General features: G+C 40.3%; 1 protein-coding gene across 6 annotated transcripts in view; it reads left to right on the top strand.

Moving 5' to 3' along the window:
- The window catches only part of LMBRD1 (LMBR1 domain containing 1), a 235,113-nt gene that overhangs the window by 188,371 nt on the left and 27,669 nt on the right, over window positions 1-19,073 (top strand). For 3 of the 6 annotated variants that reach the window (XM_043542453.1, XM_037894280.1, XM_037894278.1), the window contains one exon: window positions 9,010-9,091. The exons of 1 other annotated variant lie outside the window; for it this stretch is intronic. In XM_043542453.1, coding sequence (XP_043398388.1) covers window positions 9,010-9,091 — 82 coding nt within the window. Of the gene's footprint in view, window positions 1-8,010; window positions 8,050-9,009; window positions 9,092-19,073 lie in introns of all 6 variants that reach the window. 2 more of the 6 variants (XM_037894279.1, XM_037894277.1) reach the window with 1 other exon arrangement.

Raw genomic sequence — 19,073 nt, 5'->3', positions numbered from 1 at the left:
ATCGCTATTTTTCAACAAAGCATCCTAATTATGGCAGCAATTTAACAACTGAGGGAAGGGCAAGAAAAGCTGAGCAACTTGCCACAAACTTAAAAACTCAGCAAAATATTTATGTGCTACAATCTGCAATTCAGGAAGCCACTACAAAGGCAAGTTACGTTCTGACATTTAAAATCGCTAAACAAAATAAGCCTTTTGCTGAAGGGGAGTTTTTTGAAAGAATGCATGGTTGATGTTTCTAGCATGCTGTGCCCGGAATACCAAAACAAATTTGAGAAGATTCGTTTGTCATGAAGAACAGTTACTTTCCGTGTAGAAGTGATTGATGAACGTTTGGCTTCTGAGTTGAACAAGAAAGCACAGGGATCATTGTTACATTGTTTTCATTAGCTCTCGATGACAGCACTGACATTAAGGACACAACACAGTTACTGATTTTTGTCAGAGGAATTGATGACAAATTTGAAATCACAGAGGAATTTTTATCAATGGAATCAATGAAAGGCACAACTCAGGGATCGGGTGCAACTAAGGGATTGGGTGTATGGGTGCCTTGAACATCTGAAGCTCCCCTGGAGTGAACTGGCAAACATAACCACAGATGGATCACCAAATTTAAAAGGGAAAAATGTAGGACTTTTAAAAAGAATTCAGGACAAAGTAAAAGAAGACGACCCTAATAAAGGTGATTTTTCTGCATTGTATTATACATCAGGAGGCCCTCTGCAAAAATGTCCAGGACATTGATCATGTTGTTCTCACAGTTGTGAAAATAGTGAACTACATAAGAGCGAGGGGACTTAATCATCAGCAATTCATTTCCCTTCTTGAAGACACTGATGCGGAACACCAGGACTGACTTTATCATACAAATGTCCGGTGGCTTAGCCTAGGAAAGGTATTGCAGTGAGTGTAGGAGCTCAGAGATGAAATTCGCACTTCTCTGGTGATGCAGGGGAAAGAAAATGATTTCCCTGAATTAAAGAATTCAAACTCGGTGTGCGACCTCGCTTTTCATGTGGATATCTTGGCACATTTAAATGAACTTACTGTAAACCTACAAGGAAAAAATGTTTGTACACAAATTGTATTCTAGTGTGACAGCTTTCAAAGCCAAGTTAGTCTTGTTTTCAAAACAAATTAAGGACAAAGTGTTCGCTCACTTTCCAACACTGAAATACTTGGAAGTGTCACCAGAGCAGAGAGAGAACTACAGCAAAATTTTGAGTGACTTGCACGGAGAATTTTCTCATAGATTTTCTGACTTTGAGAAGATAGAGAAGACACTGGAGCTGGTGTCATGCCCACTGTCATTTGACTACAAGAAAGTCCCACAAGAATTACAACTGGAGCTCATTGATCTCCAGTGCAATTCTACCTTGATGGAAAAGTACAATTCAGAAAAACTGGATGAGTTTTATGCCTCCTTGAGTGAAACAAAGTTCCCAAGTATCCACAAGGTGGCACAGAAAATCCTTGTTTTGTTTGGCTCCACCTATGTGTGCGAACAAACATTTTCCCTGCTGAATTACAAAAAGTCTCGCTACAGATCCCAGTTAACTGATCAGCATCTCAGCTCGGTACTGCGGATTTCCACAACAAGAATGACACCGGACTTTGATGCCATTGTAAAAATGGGTGACCAGCTGTATTGTTCACATTAATCAAAGAAGGCATGGAAAGGGGTTTAGTTTGGTTTAATTATTGTAATACATTGTTATGGTATATTTATAATAATAAGGTTTTATGTTTATTTCCAATGAAATGTATCTGTATTAAATAGAGTTTATTTGAATATCTCTGAATTGTTAATTTTGTGAGCGTTCGTGGCCCGCCATAAGGTAGTCAGGGGGTGGGGAGGGGGAGGGGCCAGGCTGTTTGGGGAGGCATAGCCTTCCCTACCCGGCCCTCCATACAGTTTCGCAATGCCGATGCGGCCCTCGGGCCGAAAAGTTTGCCCACCCCTGCCTTAGAGTTTTCAGATGACACAAAAATTAGAGGAGTGGTTAATAATGAAAAGGGCAGTTCACTGATACGGAATAATCTAGAGTGTTTGGTAAAATGGGTTCAAGCAAACACTATGTGTTTTTAATACAACCAAGTTTAAGTCATACATCTAGAGGGGAAAAAAATGTAGGCCTTGCGTATAGGATTTTGATGTCTGTCCTGGGAAGCAGTGGCTCTGGAGATGATTCTGAGGTCATGGAGAATAATCAGCTGAACATGAGCTCCTAGACCAACACTATGGCGAGAAGCATTGCATTGGCCTTGGATATATAATCAGGAGAATTTCATGTAGGAGTAGAGGCTGTTTCCTTTGTATTAGACACTATTGTAACAGCTGCTGGAATTCTGTGTCCACCCAAACAAGCTTAACTCCTCTGTAGTATCATGCAACAACCATACATTTGTGTTTAATACTTTTTATTACTTCTAATTACACACTTGATTAAACTAATTTTAAACACTAATTTTTTTCCTGATTTTCACACACACACACACACACACACACACACACAGTATTAGCATGGGAAAGGGATAGACATTTGGGTGTCATAACGGAGTACTTTTGTATACCGTAACATGTACCCCTGCATGTACAATAAGATTTAGACTTACTGCTTTTTCTAGTAGTTGGGCCATGGAGGATAAAAGGAATTGCTGCCTTTCAGAGGCTTAACCACCTAGCTTAGTTACTGCATCTCACTGACCAGTCTGTCTCTGCCCCACCCCGGCAGACCCTCTGACAGATATGCCCTCTGAATTCCCAAGTGTTTATCGTTGATCGTTGCTTTCAGAGTACACCTGTACTCCTGCCTCACTCCCAGGACAGTACTCTCTGGGTGCACAGTGGAGTCAATGCAGCAGTACCTTAGGCTATGTCTACACTTACCGGGGATCAATGCTGCTGCAATCGATGCAGCAGGGGTCGATTTAGCGGGTCTAGTGAAGACTGCAGAGCACTCTCTGGTCAACTCCGGTAGTCCACCAGAGTGAGAGGAGTAAGGTAAGTTGACGGGAGAGCATCTCCTGTCAACGCAGCATGGTGTAGACACCGCAGTAAGTCAACCTAAGCTACATGACTCTAGCTACGTTATTCACAAGGCCTTAGTGTCACATGGTAAATCTTCTCTAGTAATGGAGAAGAATAGATCATATTTTTCCTATTGTCTTTCATCTAGCAGGGAGCCAGTACATTTGCAAATGACCTGAGCTGCAATCAGTAGGGTCCACTCACTGGTCACTGTGAAAGACATCTGATTTTTTTGTTCAGCAAATGCAGCTGTCTTATAAATTTGTTTGGTAGCAAAGAGCAACTACCTAGAAGACCTTAGTTCCTTGTTAGATGCCTTAGTCTAACCCAAGTAATACTTTATTGAGACAATTCTGGATTCTTAAAAAGGATGTACTTTTTCTTCCAGAACAAAGAAATTTAAAAATCCTTTCAGCAATAAAATTACTACAAGAGAATTCATTTAAAGATGTTCTTTCTCAAGCTGATGAGCCTTATGGCTTTGACAGCATATGTACTTTAGTATGTCATGTCATGCTAGCCAAATACAGACAGCAATATTTTGAAACTGTACAGCCAGGGATGTATTCCTATCCCTTACATGGTAGACTCAGCATCTCTCTGCCCTGGCAAGAGTTGCTTTCAACTTTCCAGCTCTCAGTCCCAGTCACCTTTGACACTTCCATTCTAGGCTGGGGTAGCTATTCTAAGGATTTGTAAACTCAGTCACTTGAATTTCTGGGAGGAAAAATCTTCATGTCAACATCTAGAATTAAGGCCATTATATTGGGCTCTCAAGTCCTTTTTCCATCTTCTATGTGGCAGAGTGAACCAAGTACTTCCTGACAACATTGCAGATGTCTTATGTGAACTCTTAGGGGGAACACCTTCCAGCTAGCTGTGCAGAGAGGCCATAGCTCTGTGGGATGGTCCATAGTACACAGTACACTAAATTTATCCATTTGGTAGCCACCTTGCAGGGAAGGACAATATTACTGGTGGATCAGCTGAGCAGTGACTTACACGATCAATATTGTTGTCACTCAAGAACTCAGTAGCAAACATCTCCCTATGAGTATATGGGGAGACAGACGTACATGCAGCAAGACGCAACACCAAAGTTTAGAGGTTTTGCTTCAGAATAGGAGCAGCTAATCAGTCCATAATAGGTGGGTTTCTTCTAGACTAAACAGGGACTCTTTCTAAGTCAGGAGAACCAAACAAGAGGAAAGCCAAGGTTATTGGGATTCCAAGGCATGGATAAGATGTCCTGGAAGAGTTGCAAGGAGTTTCTCTCTCCTCTCCTGCGCCCCTGAACACATAATTTCAGACCTGTTGTCCCCAGTAGAGAGGTCAGAATTCCCATATGGACACAGACTCTCTCCACTGGACAGCATGGGCCATAGAATTTTGACAGATCTAGAACTGTCCTGTTTGGAAAAGCTCCAGGAGATTCTGTTAAAGCAGTCAACTTGCCTGTTATGATTGTAAGTGGAAAAGATTCTCCTTGTGGGCAACCAGCAATAACATAAACCCAGCTTCAGTTCCCATTTAATCTATACTTGTGTACTTATTTCATGTGACATGCTTGGGACTTTCAGTACTATCAGTAAAAGTACATCTCCAGTTGATCAAAATAATGTATCCAGCTATAATTTAGTTGAAAGGTTATTGAGCAGATCTGTCTTTTGGTTAGAGAATCCGTGCCTACATGGGACCTAAATCTCCTATGTAATTAGCTTGTGAGACTTCCTTTGAACCAATTGGAGACTGTTTCCTATTTCATCTCTCAATTAAGTCAGCCTTTGAAAAGATATATGTAGGAAACTGTTCTGTACTGGCAATGGCATGAGCTAGGGGTTTTCTCATCTGAAGTTTGATTGTATGGATACACTGACATGCAAATGGTTGCCAATTTTCAGCAGTTCTTAACATGTTTTCAAGAAGCTTTCAGGTACATACGCGAGGGGAAGAACCACCACTTATTTAAATCAATGAAAACTAAATTTGTTACTACGTGAGCCTTGAATATAAAAGTCAAAACTGAGAATTCTATTTCCTGCTTTTTCTTAGCTCTGGTTGAACATATTTTTTAAAATTCTGCTAGTGTTTATTGCATATTTTAAAAGTTAGTTTGTTCTGCGAGTGTTTAATCTGTTCTTAGAACCCTGCTTATGTAGAAATCAGAATTTAGTTTTTAGTATGTTTTCATCTGTATAGTGGAGTTAATTTGCTGTTCCCATTTCTCCATTGTAATCTTTCTTCCTATGCTTGCAAATTCCAATTAGTCTGTAAATATCCCTATTGGGAAACAATATTTGCGAAGACATATTCAGCAATTCTGTAACTTTTGATTCTTCAACTTCCCATCCTTTTTAGTGTTCAAAACCTTAAAAGAGAAAAAAGCATCTTGTAGTGGAGGCATTGGCTTGTGCAATTTTCTCTACACTAAAAAGGAAGAGGGTTGATTTAGTAAGGAAAGATGGCCTTGTGGTTAAAGCATTGGACCAGGACTAATCTAAAATATATGACAGGTTGAGGAATTGAATCCATATCTCCTGACTATATCACTGACTAATGTTACTTTTGAAAACTCAGGGAAGTTGAAAAGTCCCAGAATACTGGAGAAAACCAAATGTAGCACTGATCTTCAAAAAAGAAGTGTAATTCTAGCAATTGCCATTTAATCTATTTTCAATATCTGGGGGAGCTAAACTTTTAAAATGAACAAAATCTTATGAAGTCTTCTGTTTGGGCTCCTTCTCTCATACCTACATTACCTTGGGGGAAGAGAACATATTCTGAGCTGAGTAAGCCATGTAAGCCCCTGGTGAAGGCACACATACTCCAGTATGCTTGCAAAGCCCTTAGACTGGGGCAGGCAAACTTTTTGGCCTGAGGGCTACATTGGGTTTCCAAAATTGTAGCCCGGTTTGGGGAGGCTGTGTCTTCCCAAACAGCCAGGCGTAGCCCGGCCCCCACCTCCTATCTGACCCCCTGCTTCTCCCCCTGTGATGGCCCCATCCGGGACTCCTACCCCGTCCACTGGCCCCTGCCGCCCCATCCAACCCCCCCCTCATTCCTGACTTGCCCCCCGGGATCCCTGCCCCATCCAACCACCCTTTCTCCTTGTCCCCTGACTGCCTCCCCTTGCCACTCCATCCAGCCACCCCCCTCCTTCCTGTCTGCCCCTCCCTGGGACCCTTGCCCCAGCCAACCACCCTGTTCCCTGCCCTCTGACCCCCGCGACCCCTATCCACACCCCCATGCCCTGACCACCACCCTGAACTCCCCTGCCCTCTATCCAGCCCTCCCTGCCCCCTTACTGTGCTGCCTGGAGCACAGGTGGCTGGTGGTGCTACAACCGTGCTGCCCAGAGCACCAGTCAGACCGCGGCTCTGCAACTGCGCTGCCCAGCCCCCCAGAATGTTGCGCCGGTGGTGTGGTGCACTGGGGCTGCAGGGGAGGGGCCGGGGGCAAGCCTCCTGGGCCAGGAGCTCAGGGCCCTGGCAGGAGGGTCCTGTGGGCCATAGTTTCCCCATCTCTGCCCTAGACCCTTGTGATGTCAGTACAATACAGTCCATTACTCTAAGGTGATATTGCTTTCCACTTCTTAGTTTTCTTCTCTGCCCTCATTTCATCCTTTTCCACCTGCACATTACTCTGCTACCTGCTTCTTTATCTCTGATTTACCATGCTCTTCCACCTACCTTCTGCCTTTAGAAATATGCTCATTAGCCTATCCCTTTCCAATAAAGGAAACCACTTTTAAGCTTTCAGTTAATGTTTTTTTAAAAAAATCAACCAAGTTACATGCAGTTTAAGTAAATTCATCACCTTTCACCCCTGCATTCTCGTCTCTTAACCCACTCCCTTTCATATTTCTCTTTGCTTGTCCCGTTTTCGTTTAGTTTGTAAGCTTTTCAGAGCAAGGACCACATCTGTTCTATGAAGTGTCCAGTAGAATTCTGAGTACTCAATAAATAATGAAGAATAAAATTTGCCAGACAAACTGGATTCTTTTTGATAGAAATGCAAAATTAATTGCTGAAGAAAAGTAGCATCTTTAATATACTTACATTTGACTATTGAATAGAATTTGAACGCTGTTCTATAGAACTAAGATTTAATTCATATTGGCTTGAATGTCTGAATATCCTTGAAGAGCTTGACGATTGACTAAAGGGATAGTAAGCAAAACCTAATAAAAATGGCAGGATAAATGGGGATATTTTCTAGCAAGGGTATTGCTTGGTTTATTATTAGACTTGGTCTTACATAATGAAATAAAATTGAGACCCTAAATTAGGAGGAGTTTGGAAGAAATAATAAAAATACAATATACAAAAGCAAGCTAGAAGCTTCCCATCACAGATAAAAAGATATGATCCATTCTCCAAGGAGCCTAATGAGGCAATAATGGTTTTAGGGTGTTGAAAGACTCGAATAACATCAGTATGCTCAATCAGAGAATGAGTTTCTCAATAAAGACTGGTGCGCAACATGGTGTAATAAAAGTAGAATAATCTGGAATAAAATCAACACTGCTTAATTAGCTCATATCTTGTAGGTGTTATGTGGACTATTCGGAAATAACAAAATCAGAAAGAGTATTGTCCTTGTGGATTAGGTTAGGAAGGGTGTTCAATGTGTAGGAATAAGCAGGGAAGAAAGTGCAAACACCGAAATAAGTTGTGGAAGAAGTGAATGAATAGAATATTGAGGCTGGCATCATTTATGAAGCAGACATAGTGGGTGGGAATAATGTGACTGGGCTGTTGTGTTTCCTTGAATAGTGAGGAAGAAATGGACACCTGTCATCTGAGTGGAGGGTGGGATGCTTGTGGTGGGTACTAGGGAGAAATGTAATGGTGGGCTTTTGGAACCAGAGAAGGAGGGCACTCTTCTTCTGCCCATTGCCCCACCTTTCTCCTCTTTCTCCTTGTAACTTCCTTACATCTTGCAGTCTGAGGAAATGCCTGTCTCTACTTTTACAGGAGACCTTATTTGAGGCCTGGTGTCTTGCAGGGGCAAAGGTAACTTGAGAAGCCTGATCTAGAGGTGATGTGTGTGTACATTCAGTTAGGCAGCTGTCATTTTCACTGGATCAGCTGGCTGATGATTCCTTCAGGAGGTCAATCTACAAAGGTTTATTTAAAAAAAAAAAAAAAAAGCCTCTTTTGTGAAAGTGATCATGACTCTCCCAGTTGACAGGCACATGTTCATTTTAGTTGCAAACAACCATCAAGACAGGCAAGAACGATCAAGGGAACTGGGGAAATCAGATGTCTGGGCATGAAATAAGCAAATAAAGTTCAGCTTCAAAAAATGTCAGATAAGTAATCTGGGGGAAACTAATTTGAAATATAGATACTGAGTGGGAGGGAGATATCTGGGAAGCATAGGAGCAGTAGTGGGCAGCTAATTAGACCCACATTTGAGATGCAGTATGGCACTGAAAAGAGCTAATGCAATTTTATGATGCTTACATAGCGGCATCATAGAGCTATACTGCTCTGGTGTACCCATGGTTAGAATCAAGTCAGTAACACTTCCACAGTGCCTAGCTGGATCTTTCAATCCATCAAGTGATCCAACAGCTTTAGCTCATACAACTATGTTTATCGGGTCCCTGTATGTACAGTCAAACTGGTTTATCATTTTAAAATGTTTATCATTTGTTAAAATGTCATCAACTAAAGCTTAATTATGAAAAAGAGAATCCTTTGGAGCAATTTTATACTACAAAATTATTCTGTAATACTTCAGAACCTGTAAAGCATTGAAAATAAACAATGGCACGCAAAGATTAAAGACGTACTGTAAGAATTTTTTAAATCTTTTTTTCCTGCAAGCAAAATTTAAAACATCTATAAAATATAGCTGTGTCAAAATGATTTCTTGCAAGATTTATATGCTTCAGAAAACACCACATTGCATAATGTATTCACTTTTTATAAAATGTTCTTTTCTGATATTACATATTCTTCACACAGCATAATATGACACTTGTTGATGGCCAGCCAGGGAATGTTACAACATATGTGCCTAAAGTCTGTGATGCAGATGCCCCAGAAGGTAAGACAAATGAAACTTTTGTTCAGTGCACACTTCCTCTGTTGCATCATTGTAAAAGATTGGTTATTTCGTTATATTTGTGTGCACTAGTAAGAGAAACCACTGAAATTTTATTTTCTTAAAAGATAATTGAGCATTTGCTCCAGCTTCTTTAGGGTTTATTCCTCTGTGTTAAGGTTTACTTACAGAAGGTAGAAATGTAGCCTAGTTAACAGCCTAGTAAATTCCCATTTGTGGAAAGAAGTCTACTCTGTAGAATATAAATCCTAATGCAATGCATTTTACTTATACAGACATAAAGATCTAACTTAACAGATCTCCCACTCGCTTAAATAATATACATGTGTTAACAATACCCTTCACAAAATTTGTTTTTTCAAGGTTTAGATCAGTTTCTGAAAGGGGAAGTGTAAGTGATTTTTTTGGTGGGGGGATTAGTGAAGCATCCAAAAAACTGTTATGCTAGCAAATAATTCTGAAATGCATCCTTTTTACAGTGAAAATTCAAGAATCATATAATTACATAGGCTTGTAATCATAAATGTTTTCAAATTTAGTAAAGGTGTATATATAAACATCTAAGAAATGTTATTGAGCCAGAAAAATGTAGTGAGAAGTCTGCCTAATAGAAAATTCATGCCCACCAAGCAACTTACCAACGATCCTGGTGGATTATACGTCACTGACCATTTATAATCAAGATTGCATGTTTTTGAGGCCACAATCTTTGCATTTTAAAAAAGTATTGACTTCTTCAAAATCAGCAAAAATAGATTTACAGCCATCTAAAATAATCCATGAATTTTCAGGATGAAGCAGTGGAGTTTGTGCTCCAATCTTGGCATATTTTTTCTGTGATGTAAAAGCTTGCACAGGCTGTGGAAGGGAAGGTTGAAAAAAGGGGGAAAATGTGTATGTATACATGGATATGTATCCAGAAAGCCTGGGGGTGGGCAGAAGGAAGGTTTTCTTAAAAATATTACTAAGCACAAAGCATGCTTATCAATAATTGGTAGAAAAGACATGAGTTTTGTAATAGCTTTTCATATAATTCCAAATCAGCTATCGTCTCTTTCTCCACAAGCACTTACACAGACGCTGGGATCTAAAACACTTTTTTTTTTCTTCCCATCACAGGGTAATGATTGAAAAAAATCACATTTAATTTTAAGAGCACTTTCATTAAGGGATTTGAATATTGGTGATCGTATCTGAACCTGTTCCCAGTACAGAACACGTAGATGTTATTATGGCTGTGGTGTTGTATTTAGGAATTTTGTTGCCTCTGTAGAGTTGTATTTTTCCATACAAAAGTTAGCGTTTAAATTTACTATCTCAGGCATCAGTGTCTCATTGTCTTTGGACATCAGTCAACAAGTCTCTGAAAGAGTTTCTGCCTGTGCTTCTCGCTTAAATGGAGCATCCTTGACTTGTCTTCTACCTTTGTGAATGCTGCACTGTCATTAAGAGTTCCTAATGTGGGAACTATGTTGTGGTCTTTCCCCTTTTTTCTCCCTTCCACTTCAGATGGTAATACTTACCTTCAATTTACCAGTGCTGACACAAGAAGATGGATAGGGGAAGCATTCCTTGTAAACAGCATTATTTTGTGACCTGGGTCAAATTAGGTAAAAGTGTCTGTCCCCCAGAATAAGTTCCACCTTCTTAGGATGCCAGAATGGGAAACCATTTCAGTAGATCAAACAAATGCTCAAATATTTTGTAAATATAAGATTTTCTGGGCATGACTCATTGACCTGAATTTGAATATACCCATGGGCTCTGCTGGACTCTTCATTCTTGGATTCTCTGTGGTGGGGCTCAGATATCCTGCCGATTGCTTTGGGTTTTTCTTCTCCTTGATGAGGGTAAAAATAAATGCTGGTATTCTCCCAAACCCACCACACTTGGCTCTTAAATAAACTATCACTCAGAATACATAGATCTTCACAATATACTTCGCTATATACTTTGACCAAAGTACAACCTAACGCTGGCATTTAAAATATCCTCATTGGCATCTGAGTTAGCACCCATTTAGGAAAAATGGGTAGTTCATACTTCTTGAAGCTATTTTTTCAGCCTCTCTGCAAACTCTACTACACATCATTGCACGGGGTACTTTTGGTTTGCATTGTCAAGCTTTTCTTTGCAACTATAGCGCCCAGAGTCTTCAGCTTTTAAAAGATGAAAGCAGAGATTCTGGAAAACAAGAAGTGATTTTGGAGAGGTGCTGATGTGCAGTACTGCTGCATACTAGCCCAGTTCAAGGCCTGTGTAACTATTAATGTTGAAGGGTTAGGATCACTTAATAGAATGCCTTGATGTAAGCATTTAATATAGGTATAGCCAACACATAATACAATAAATTGTATTTTGCTTCCAACGGTTCTATATTAGAATTCTTTGAGAATGTTTGGAAGGAAGTGTTTCTTTTGTTATTGATAGAACTTCTTTTGTTTTTCTCTTGTTTTCTGTACATGGCTTTTGAGAGTCTCATTGAATTCATAATAATTATGATCCGTCCATGCACTGGGAAAAGAATCTAGGGAAATGCGAGAAAGCCAAACTTGGTGCTTGTCTGCTTTCACTGCATTGTGATGACCCACAAAATTGTGACAGTTCAGAGTTTAAGTGGATTTTCTTTTCCCCCAGTCTCTCATACTTACAGTACAAAACAGAATTTAAAGCAAATATTGTGGATTTATCTGATAAGAATATTTTTGAAACCTTAAAATATAGTCTGAACAGGTGAACACGGAAGTTCCACATACCGTCAAGAGTTACAAATGTTTGCTCAACTGATTGCTTTCTTTCTCTAATAGATATTCCAACTTACTGATGGAAAAATTTTTGTTTTTAAATGTTATTGATCTAAAAATTCAGAGCATTGACTACAGCTTGCAAGTGTGTGGCAGGTTTGGTAGTTTTAGTTTCTGTAAACAGCTGATTTAGAATATCTGAGGACTACTAAAAAAAATTTTCTGCAGAAATTTTTCCAGTCAATGGTTTATTTACATAAGAACATAAGAACGGTCATACTGGGGCAAACCAAAGGTCCATCTAGCCCAGTATCCTGTTTTCCGACAGTGGCCAATGCCAGGTAGCAAAGAGGGAATGAATGGAACAGATAATCATCAAGTGATCCATTCCCTGTCGCCCATTCCCAGCTGCTGGCAAACAGCAACTAGAGACACCATATCCTCCATGAATTTATCTAGTTCTTTTTTGAACCCTGTTGTAGTCTTGGCCTTCACAACATCCTCTGGCAAAGAGTTCCACAGGTTGACATTTAAACTGTATTAATTTGGACCACTAACACTTTTCTCCTAAGCATTTATCTTGTATTTTGACATTGTCTTTTTTAGATGCAAGTATATTTTCTCCATATACTAATTTTACATCCTTAGCATTTAAAGTATTTTATTTTTTACTGGCTTTGTGGATATACCTAAGTGTATAGTGACCTACTGTATTATAACCACTATTCAGATGTACTGGGGACGAGAGCCCTGCTGATTTTATTGCACTTGAATTGTATTTTTCTTCTCAGCAGAGTGAGCAAAGAACAACCTGACAGAGATCATGTTGTTATGGCAACTAATTTTCTAAAAATAATTTCTATATTGTTAGAACTTTAGTTGCCTTTAATATGAAATTCGTTTTACATAGATTTGTTTCTAACCAGAATTTTGCTTGCTGAAGAGGACAGGTTGTTTATATTTCTTCAAAATAAAGATGGGGTAAATAGTAACACAATCTGAGTGTAAAACTATCAAATCTTTGATGTTATTTAGGTTCAGAACTGTAATGCTTAGGCAATTTTAGCTTGTATTTGAAAGTGTTAATATTGTCAAGAAACATTTTTTCTCATATGTTGTCTGTGTTTTTACTTCTAATATATTAATTAACATAGTTTGAATATCCTACACTGACTGACCTGAAAAAGGGAAAGCAGAAGACAAGAGGAAATGGAGTAGATAAAATTTTGCATTTTACTGGTTGAGAATCTTAGTCTGCATAAAAATTCGTTAGCACAAATATATACAGTGCATGAATCGTCCATTTACTTGTTCAGTCTAAGTACATACAGTTTATTAAAATAATTGTCTGTAAAACAGCCAAGGATTTTGTACATGGCAGTACCTTAGTGTGTTATAAAAGGAAACATTTATTTATAATAAGCTTCAGTGGAGTTAGGAGATATTTGAAGCAGCTGTACGATAGAGGAGCTTTATGACAGAATATGTACTTGCATTTTTTTAAATACAGTGGTAAATTGGAGTATTGTTTCTCAGTCCACTTGTACTTTCTCAGATAACTTCTTGCTGCTGCATACTAGGGTGCAGAATGCTCTTAATCCACTTTTACCACTGAGTAACCTTCCAATTCTCCTTTCCCGGTTTTAATGTATTAACCAAGATGTATTTTTCATTCTCCTTTTTGTTTGGAAATCTGGCCACTTAACATACATTTTTTTTATTTTGTTTTTGTTATCTGTGCAGCATTTATATTATTCCCAGGGGAATTCTGCTCCAAAAAATAATTATATGCACAATATTTTAAAATTCTGCAAAATTTTATTTATCAAAATAACACTACATAATCACGTCAGTTTCAATTATTTTGGTAATTTTATTTCAAAATACCTGTCAGCATGTATGTCTGTATAGACACACACACAAATTCCCCCAGGAGTAGAGTTGAAGAAACTCCTATGACAACCCAGTTCCTGTTTCTCTGCCCCCTCTTCCCCCAGAGCCCAGCCAGGTGACTAGACACCCATAATCCATCCCCCACAGAGCCCAGCCGCGAGGCCCCCCTTGCCCAGATACCCACACCCCATCCCCCAAGTGCCCAGTTGCAGGGCCTCCCCTAGCCCAGACACCTGCCCCTCCAATAATATTTCATTGAATAGATACATTAATGTCACGTCTGGAAATTAAATTTTAGGCAATTTGAAGTGCTTTTTCACTGCTTCTACTCTATTATGGCCTGATCCAAAGCCCACTGAATTCAGAGTAGTTTTGGTTGTCTTCAATAGCCTTTGCATTCAACCCTTTAGGGGTCTTATCCTCCTGCTTTCAAACCAGTGAGCAGAGTGACACTATCATCATCTTACCTTAACCTCCTGTGTTTTCTTTAACTTACAACTGAATTTCTCTACAGTATATTTGGGGATACTCTATAGGTAAGACTACGTTTTAGTCATGCGTGTTTTTAGTCAGTCATGGACAGGTCATGGGCCATAAACAAAAATTCACGGCCTGTGACCTGTCCATGACTTTGACTAAAAATACCGACCGTGACTAAAACTTGTGGGAGGTGTCCGGGCACTGGGGGAGGTGACCCTGGGCCCCCCCTGGTACTGGGGAATGGGGCAGGGCCATGGCGCGGCGCGTGGCCTGGGATCCCCGCTGGTGCTTGGGGTGGGGAGCCTGGGATCCCCGCTGGTGCTGGGGAAGAATTATGAATTCTTCAAGCAAAAGCTTCTGCATTCACCAAATCACTTTTTTGTTAATGTCAATTCTGTCAATGTAAAAGCCCTCTGAGTATCACACTGAGTCTCACTACAAATAGTGAAAGCCACCAAGCCTCATTATAACGGAGAAAACATTAACTGAACCTTGTGTCTCAAATGTTGTCAGTGTGATGTTGGGATCTCCTTCTGCTAGGAAATTGCTTTAACTTGACCTCTCCTGTGACAGTCTACTCATTATATAGTTGTTGATCTTCAAGAAGAGCTCAGTAGACACTGTACTTTTCAATATAACTGGATGAAAGTATAGGCATGTGTTCTCTCCCCAACTTTTAACACTTGCTCAGTATGAGTGGGATGGATACATGAGGACTGCCTGTTTCACTGTCCACTGACAGGGCCTGTGACAGGGTGAAAAAATTCTGTGAAGCTTAGCAGCAAGAGATGGTTGTTGAAAAGTTGGACTGGAATCATTGTATTGGTATTTGCATTGATTGTGCCTACAACTTGACAGGAAAACACCTTGGCCTTGTGACTAGAATCCACTTTGGTGAATCCTGGAAGCCATGTGGACACATCGAATTCAGTAGGATGCTTTGAGGGCAATGACGCACACACTGAAAGTAACTTAATGATGCTATGAAAATTGTGAACCCTAATAAAAGCAAAGTCACCAGTGCAGGCCTCTACCACTTTATGTGAAGAAATGAGCATTCAGTATCACCAGATCCTTTTCTATATTGATGTTCGTTTCCCTAGATTCATAGGTTCCATGGCCAGATAGGACCATTTTGACCCTCGAGTCTGACCTCCTGTATAACACAGCCCACAGAACTTGACCAAAATAATTCCTAGAGTGTATCTTTAAGAAAAAACATCCAATCTTGATTTTAAAATTATCAATGATGGAGAATCCACCATGGCCCAGTGGTTAAGTACTTTCACCATACTTGCAGTCTGAATTTGTCTATCTTCAGCTTCCAGCCACTGGATAATATTATAGCTTCTTCTGCTAGAATGAAGAGCCTATTAAGTATTTGTTCCCTATGTAGGCACTTATAAACTTTGTCACGTGAAGCACCTATAATTGGGTGTTTAAATACAGAGAAGAAGCAAAGATTTTCACTGCTGAATGTGTATCTGTCCTTGCTGAATATTTCATTGATCCACATTAGCTTTTCAATATGCTTCTCTTCAGGGACAGACTATAACATGGGTTCTCAGTGTAGGTGTTGCAAACAAGTGTCAGGGTGTTGAGACCATCCTGCCATATTACTGTATAGAAGGGGATCTTGGGGGAGAGGAAGTAATCCCAGTATGGAAAAAATTGAGCCAGTTCAGTACACAAACCCATAAAACAAGATTTCTCTTCTCCCATCCACCCACCTACACCAAAGATTTTATAAGCCAACAGATATAACACAGTTGAAAAGATGGGGTGTGAGAGCAGGTGGAAACGATACCAGAAAGGAGATTAACATGGGAAGGCTAAGGAGGAATTTGAATAGAATAAGAACAGGAAGAAAGGGCTGTTTCAAGCATAGCAGGCTGTGTAGGGGGAAGCAAAGGGAGTATACAGTGTTGCTTCTGTTAAGGTAAAGGTTTTGACTTGAGGAAAATGAGGAAGGTTAACAATTCTCTTGCAACTTATTCCAGTTATTTATTTGCCACTGAATACCTTCCTTATCCTTAAGATCTGGTACCCAAGTCCATCTTTAGTACCATTATTTTCAAGGTTAAGAGGTGACTTGATCAGAGTCTGTCAGTACCTTCATGGTGAACCAATTTTACTAATAGACTCTTTAGTCTAGCTGAGAAAGGTATAACAAGATTCACTGGCTGGAGGCAGAAGCTAAACAAATAAAGACTGAACATAAGGTACAGTTTTTAACAGGCAGGCTAATTAACCATTGGAATAATGGTTGTGGTGGATTCTGAATCACTGGCAATTTTTAAATCAGGATTAGAAAAACATCCAAAGGATGTTCTAGTTTAAACAGGAATGAATTCAGGAAAGTCCTATTACCTTTGTTAACCAGGAGTCAGACTAGATGATCATAGTGGTCTCTTCTGGCCTTAAAATCTATGAATCAGAGTTGTCATTTAACCAATATTGAGCTCTTTAAAAAGAGAAAATGCGTAGAGTTCATTGTGCTGGATCTAACTAGGCCATCTCTTGGGAGAGAATGGAGGACTTCTCCTGTTGTTTTTGGATTCCTTTCAATTGAAACTTTTATTTTTAAGGCCAGAAAGGCCCAGTTGATCACCTAGTCTGACCTCATGTATGTCATAGGCCACTGAATATCACCCACTTATCCTTTATTATACCCAATCATTTGTGTTTGAGTAAACAATATCTTCCAGAAATGCATCCAGGCTTGATGCCAAGACATCAGAGATGAAGAATCCACCACTTCCCTTGATGTTTTGTTTGCATGGTTAATTTCCCTCACGGTAAAAGATATGTGCTTATCTTCTAATTTGAATTTGTCTGGCTTCAGTTTCCAGTCATCTTCTCTTTTTATGCCTTTTCCCACTAGGTTAAAGAGCTCTTTAGTGCCCTGTACATTCTACCCATGAAGGTACATATGCACTGTAATCAGATCATCTTGGTCTTCTTTTTGATAAACTATACAGATTGAGCTTTTTAAGTCTCACTATAAGGCACTTTTTTCAGCCTTTGAATCATTTGTGTAGTGCTCTTCTGCACTCTCTCTAATTTTCAACATCATTTTTAAAATGTGGATACACAAACTGCATGCAGTATTCCAGTATCAGTCTCATCAATGCCATACGCAGATGTAAAATCATTTTCCTGCTCTCTGCTTCCCATTATGAGATCTAAGGATCTCATTCGCCCTTTTTGGCACAGCATCGCATTGGGACCTCATTTTAAGCTGCCGGTCCACTATGACCCCCAGATCCTTTTCAGTCACTGCTCTCCAATTTGCATTCCCCTATTCTGTAGATATGGACTGCATTCTTTGTTCCTAGATGTATGATTTTGCATTTAGCTTTATTAAAATGCATTTTGCTTGTGGATCCAGCTTACTAACCAATCCAGATCACTCTGTATGACTGCCCTTTTCTCCTCATTTGCCATTCCGCCAATTTTGTGCTATCCACAAATTTTATCAACAGTGATTTTACATTGACTTTTAGATCCCTGATGAATGTTGAATAGCGTCAGGCTGAGTACAAAATCGTGTGGAAGCCTGCTAGAAACATCCCCATTCAATGATGATGATTCTTCATTGACAACTACTTTTTGAGATCTGCTAGTTAGCTAGTTCTTAATCCATTTAACATATTGTATTGTGCTAACCTTTTAATCAGAGTGTTTGGTACTAAATCAGGTGCCTTACAAAAGGCTAAATACATTACATCTACAAGTTTGGCTGATAAAAGTAACTTCATGATCTCAACAGAGTGAAATCATGTTTGACAAGACTTATTTTCCATAAAACCATGTTGCCTGACACTAATTATGTTCCCATTCTTCATCAGTTGAATCCGTTATTAGGCTTTCTATTATTTTGACTGGGATTGATGTCAGTTTAACTGTCTTATAGTTACTCAGATTACCTCGCTTCCCCTTTTTTGAATATTGGCACAATATTTCAACTCTTTCAGTCTTCTGGGATTTCCATGATAGTCCAAGCTCTATTAAAAATTAACACCAGTGGAACAGACATCTCCCCAGCCAACTCTGTTAGAATTCTTGAATGCAGATTATCTGGGCCTGCTGACTTTTTAAAATGTTTATCCTTACTAGATTCTGTTTAACAAACTCCCTCTGAAGCACCTGGCATCGGTCCTTATCAGAAGACAGGCTACTGGGCTAAATGCTAAGTTCCCTCTATTATGCATGGCCACACAGCTGCCTATTAAGACCCACGCAGGGGCTCAGGATTGCGGCGGGGAGAGATGTCTCTTCCCCCAGCGCGGACCTGCTGTGGCAGGGAGAGGTGCCCCTCCCTCGGCCTGACACAAGCATGAACCTGCTGCGTCAGGGAGAAGAGCCCCTCCCTCAGCCTGGCTCAGCCCCACCGGAGTTGCTGCCAGGGAGAGGCTCCTCTTCCCTGGCCCCAAGTTGCTGTGGTGAGAGAGGGCGGGGGGGGAGCCCTGGGGAGCCTGCACCCCCAAACCTCTCATCCCTGGTCCCACCCTGCACCCCAACCCTCTGCCCAGTCCTGAGCCCCCTCCCGAACCCCTCATTGTCAGCCCCACTCCAGAGCCTTCAACTCTAGCCAGAGCCCTCACCCCTTGCACCCAATCTCTGCCACAGCCCTGAGCCCCTTCCCACATCCCAAACCCCTCATTCCTGGCCCCACCGCAGAGCTTTCACCCCTAGCCAGAGCCCTCATCCCTCTACACCCCAACCCTCTGCCCCACCCTGAGCCCCCTCCCACACTCCGAACTCCTTGGCACCATCCCCACCACATAAGTTTTGTTATGTGCACCGATATGAAGGTGATGTGTCACACATTACCTCCATGTTGG

This window comes from Chelonia mydas, chromosome 3, assembly GCF_015237465.2.
Source record: "Chelonia mydas isolate rCheMyd1 chromosome 3, rCheMyd1.pri.v2, whole genome shotgun sequence".
Classification (NCBI taxonomy): Eukaryota; Metazoa; Chordata; order Testudines; family Cheloniidae; genus Chelonia; species Chelonia mydas.
The sequence above is the reverse complement of the archived record's forward strand: the minus strand, read 5'-3'. Positions and strand labels throughout refer to the sequence as shown.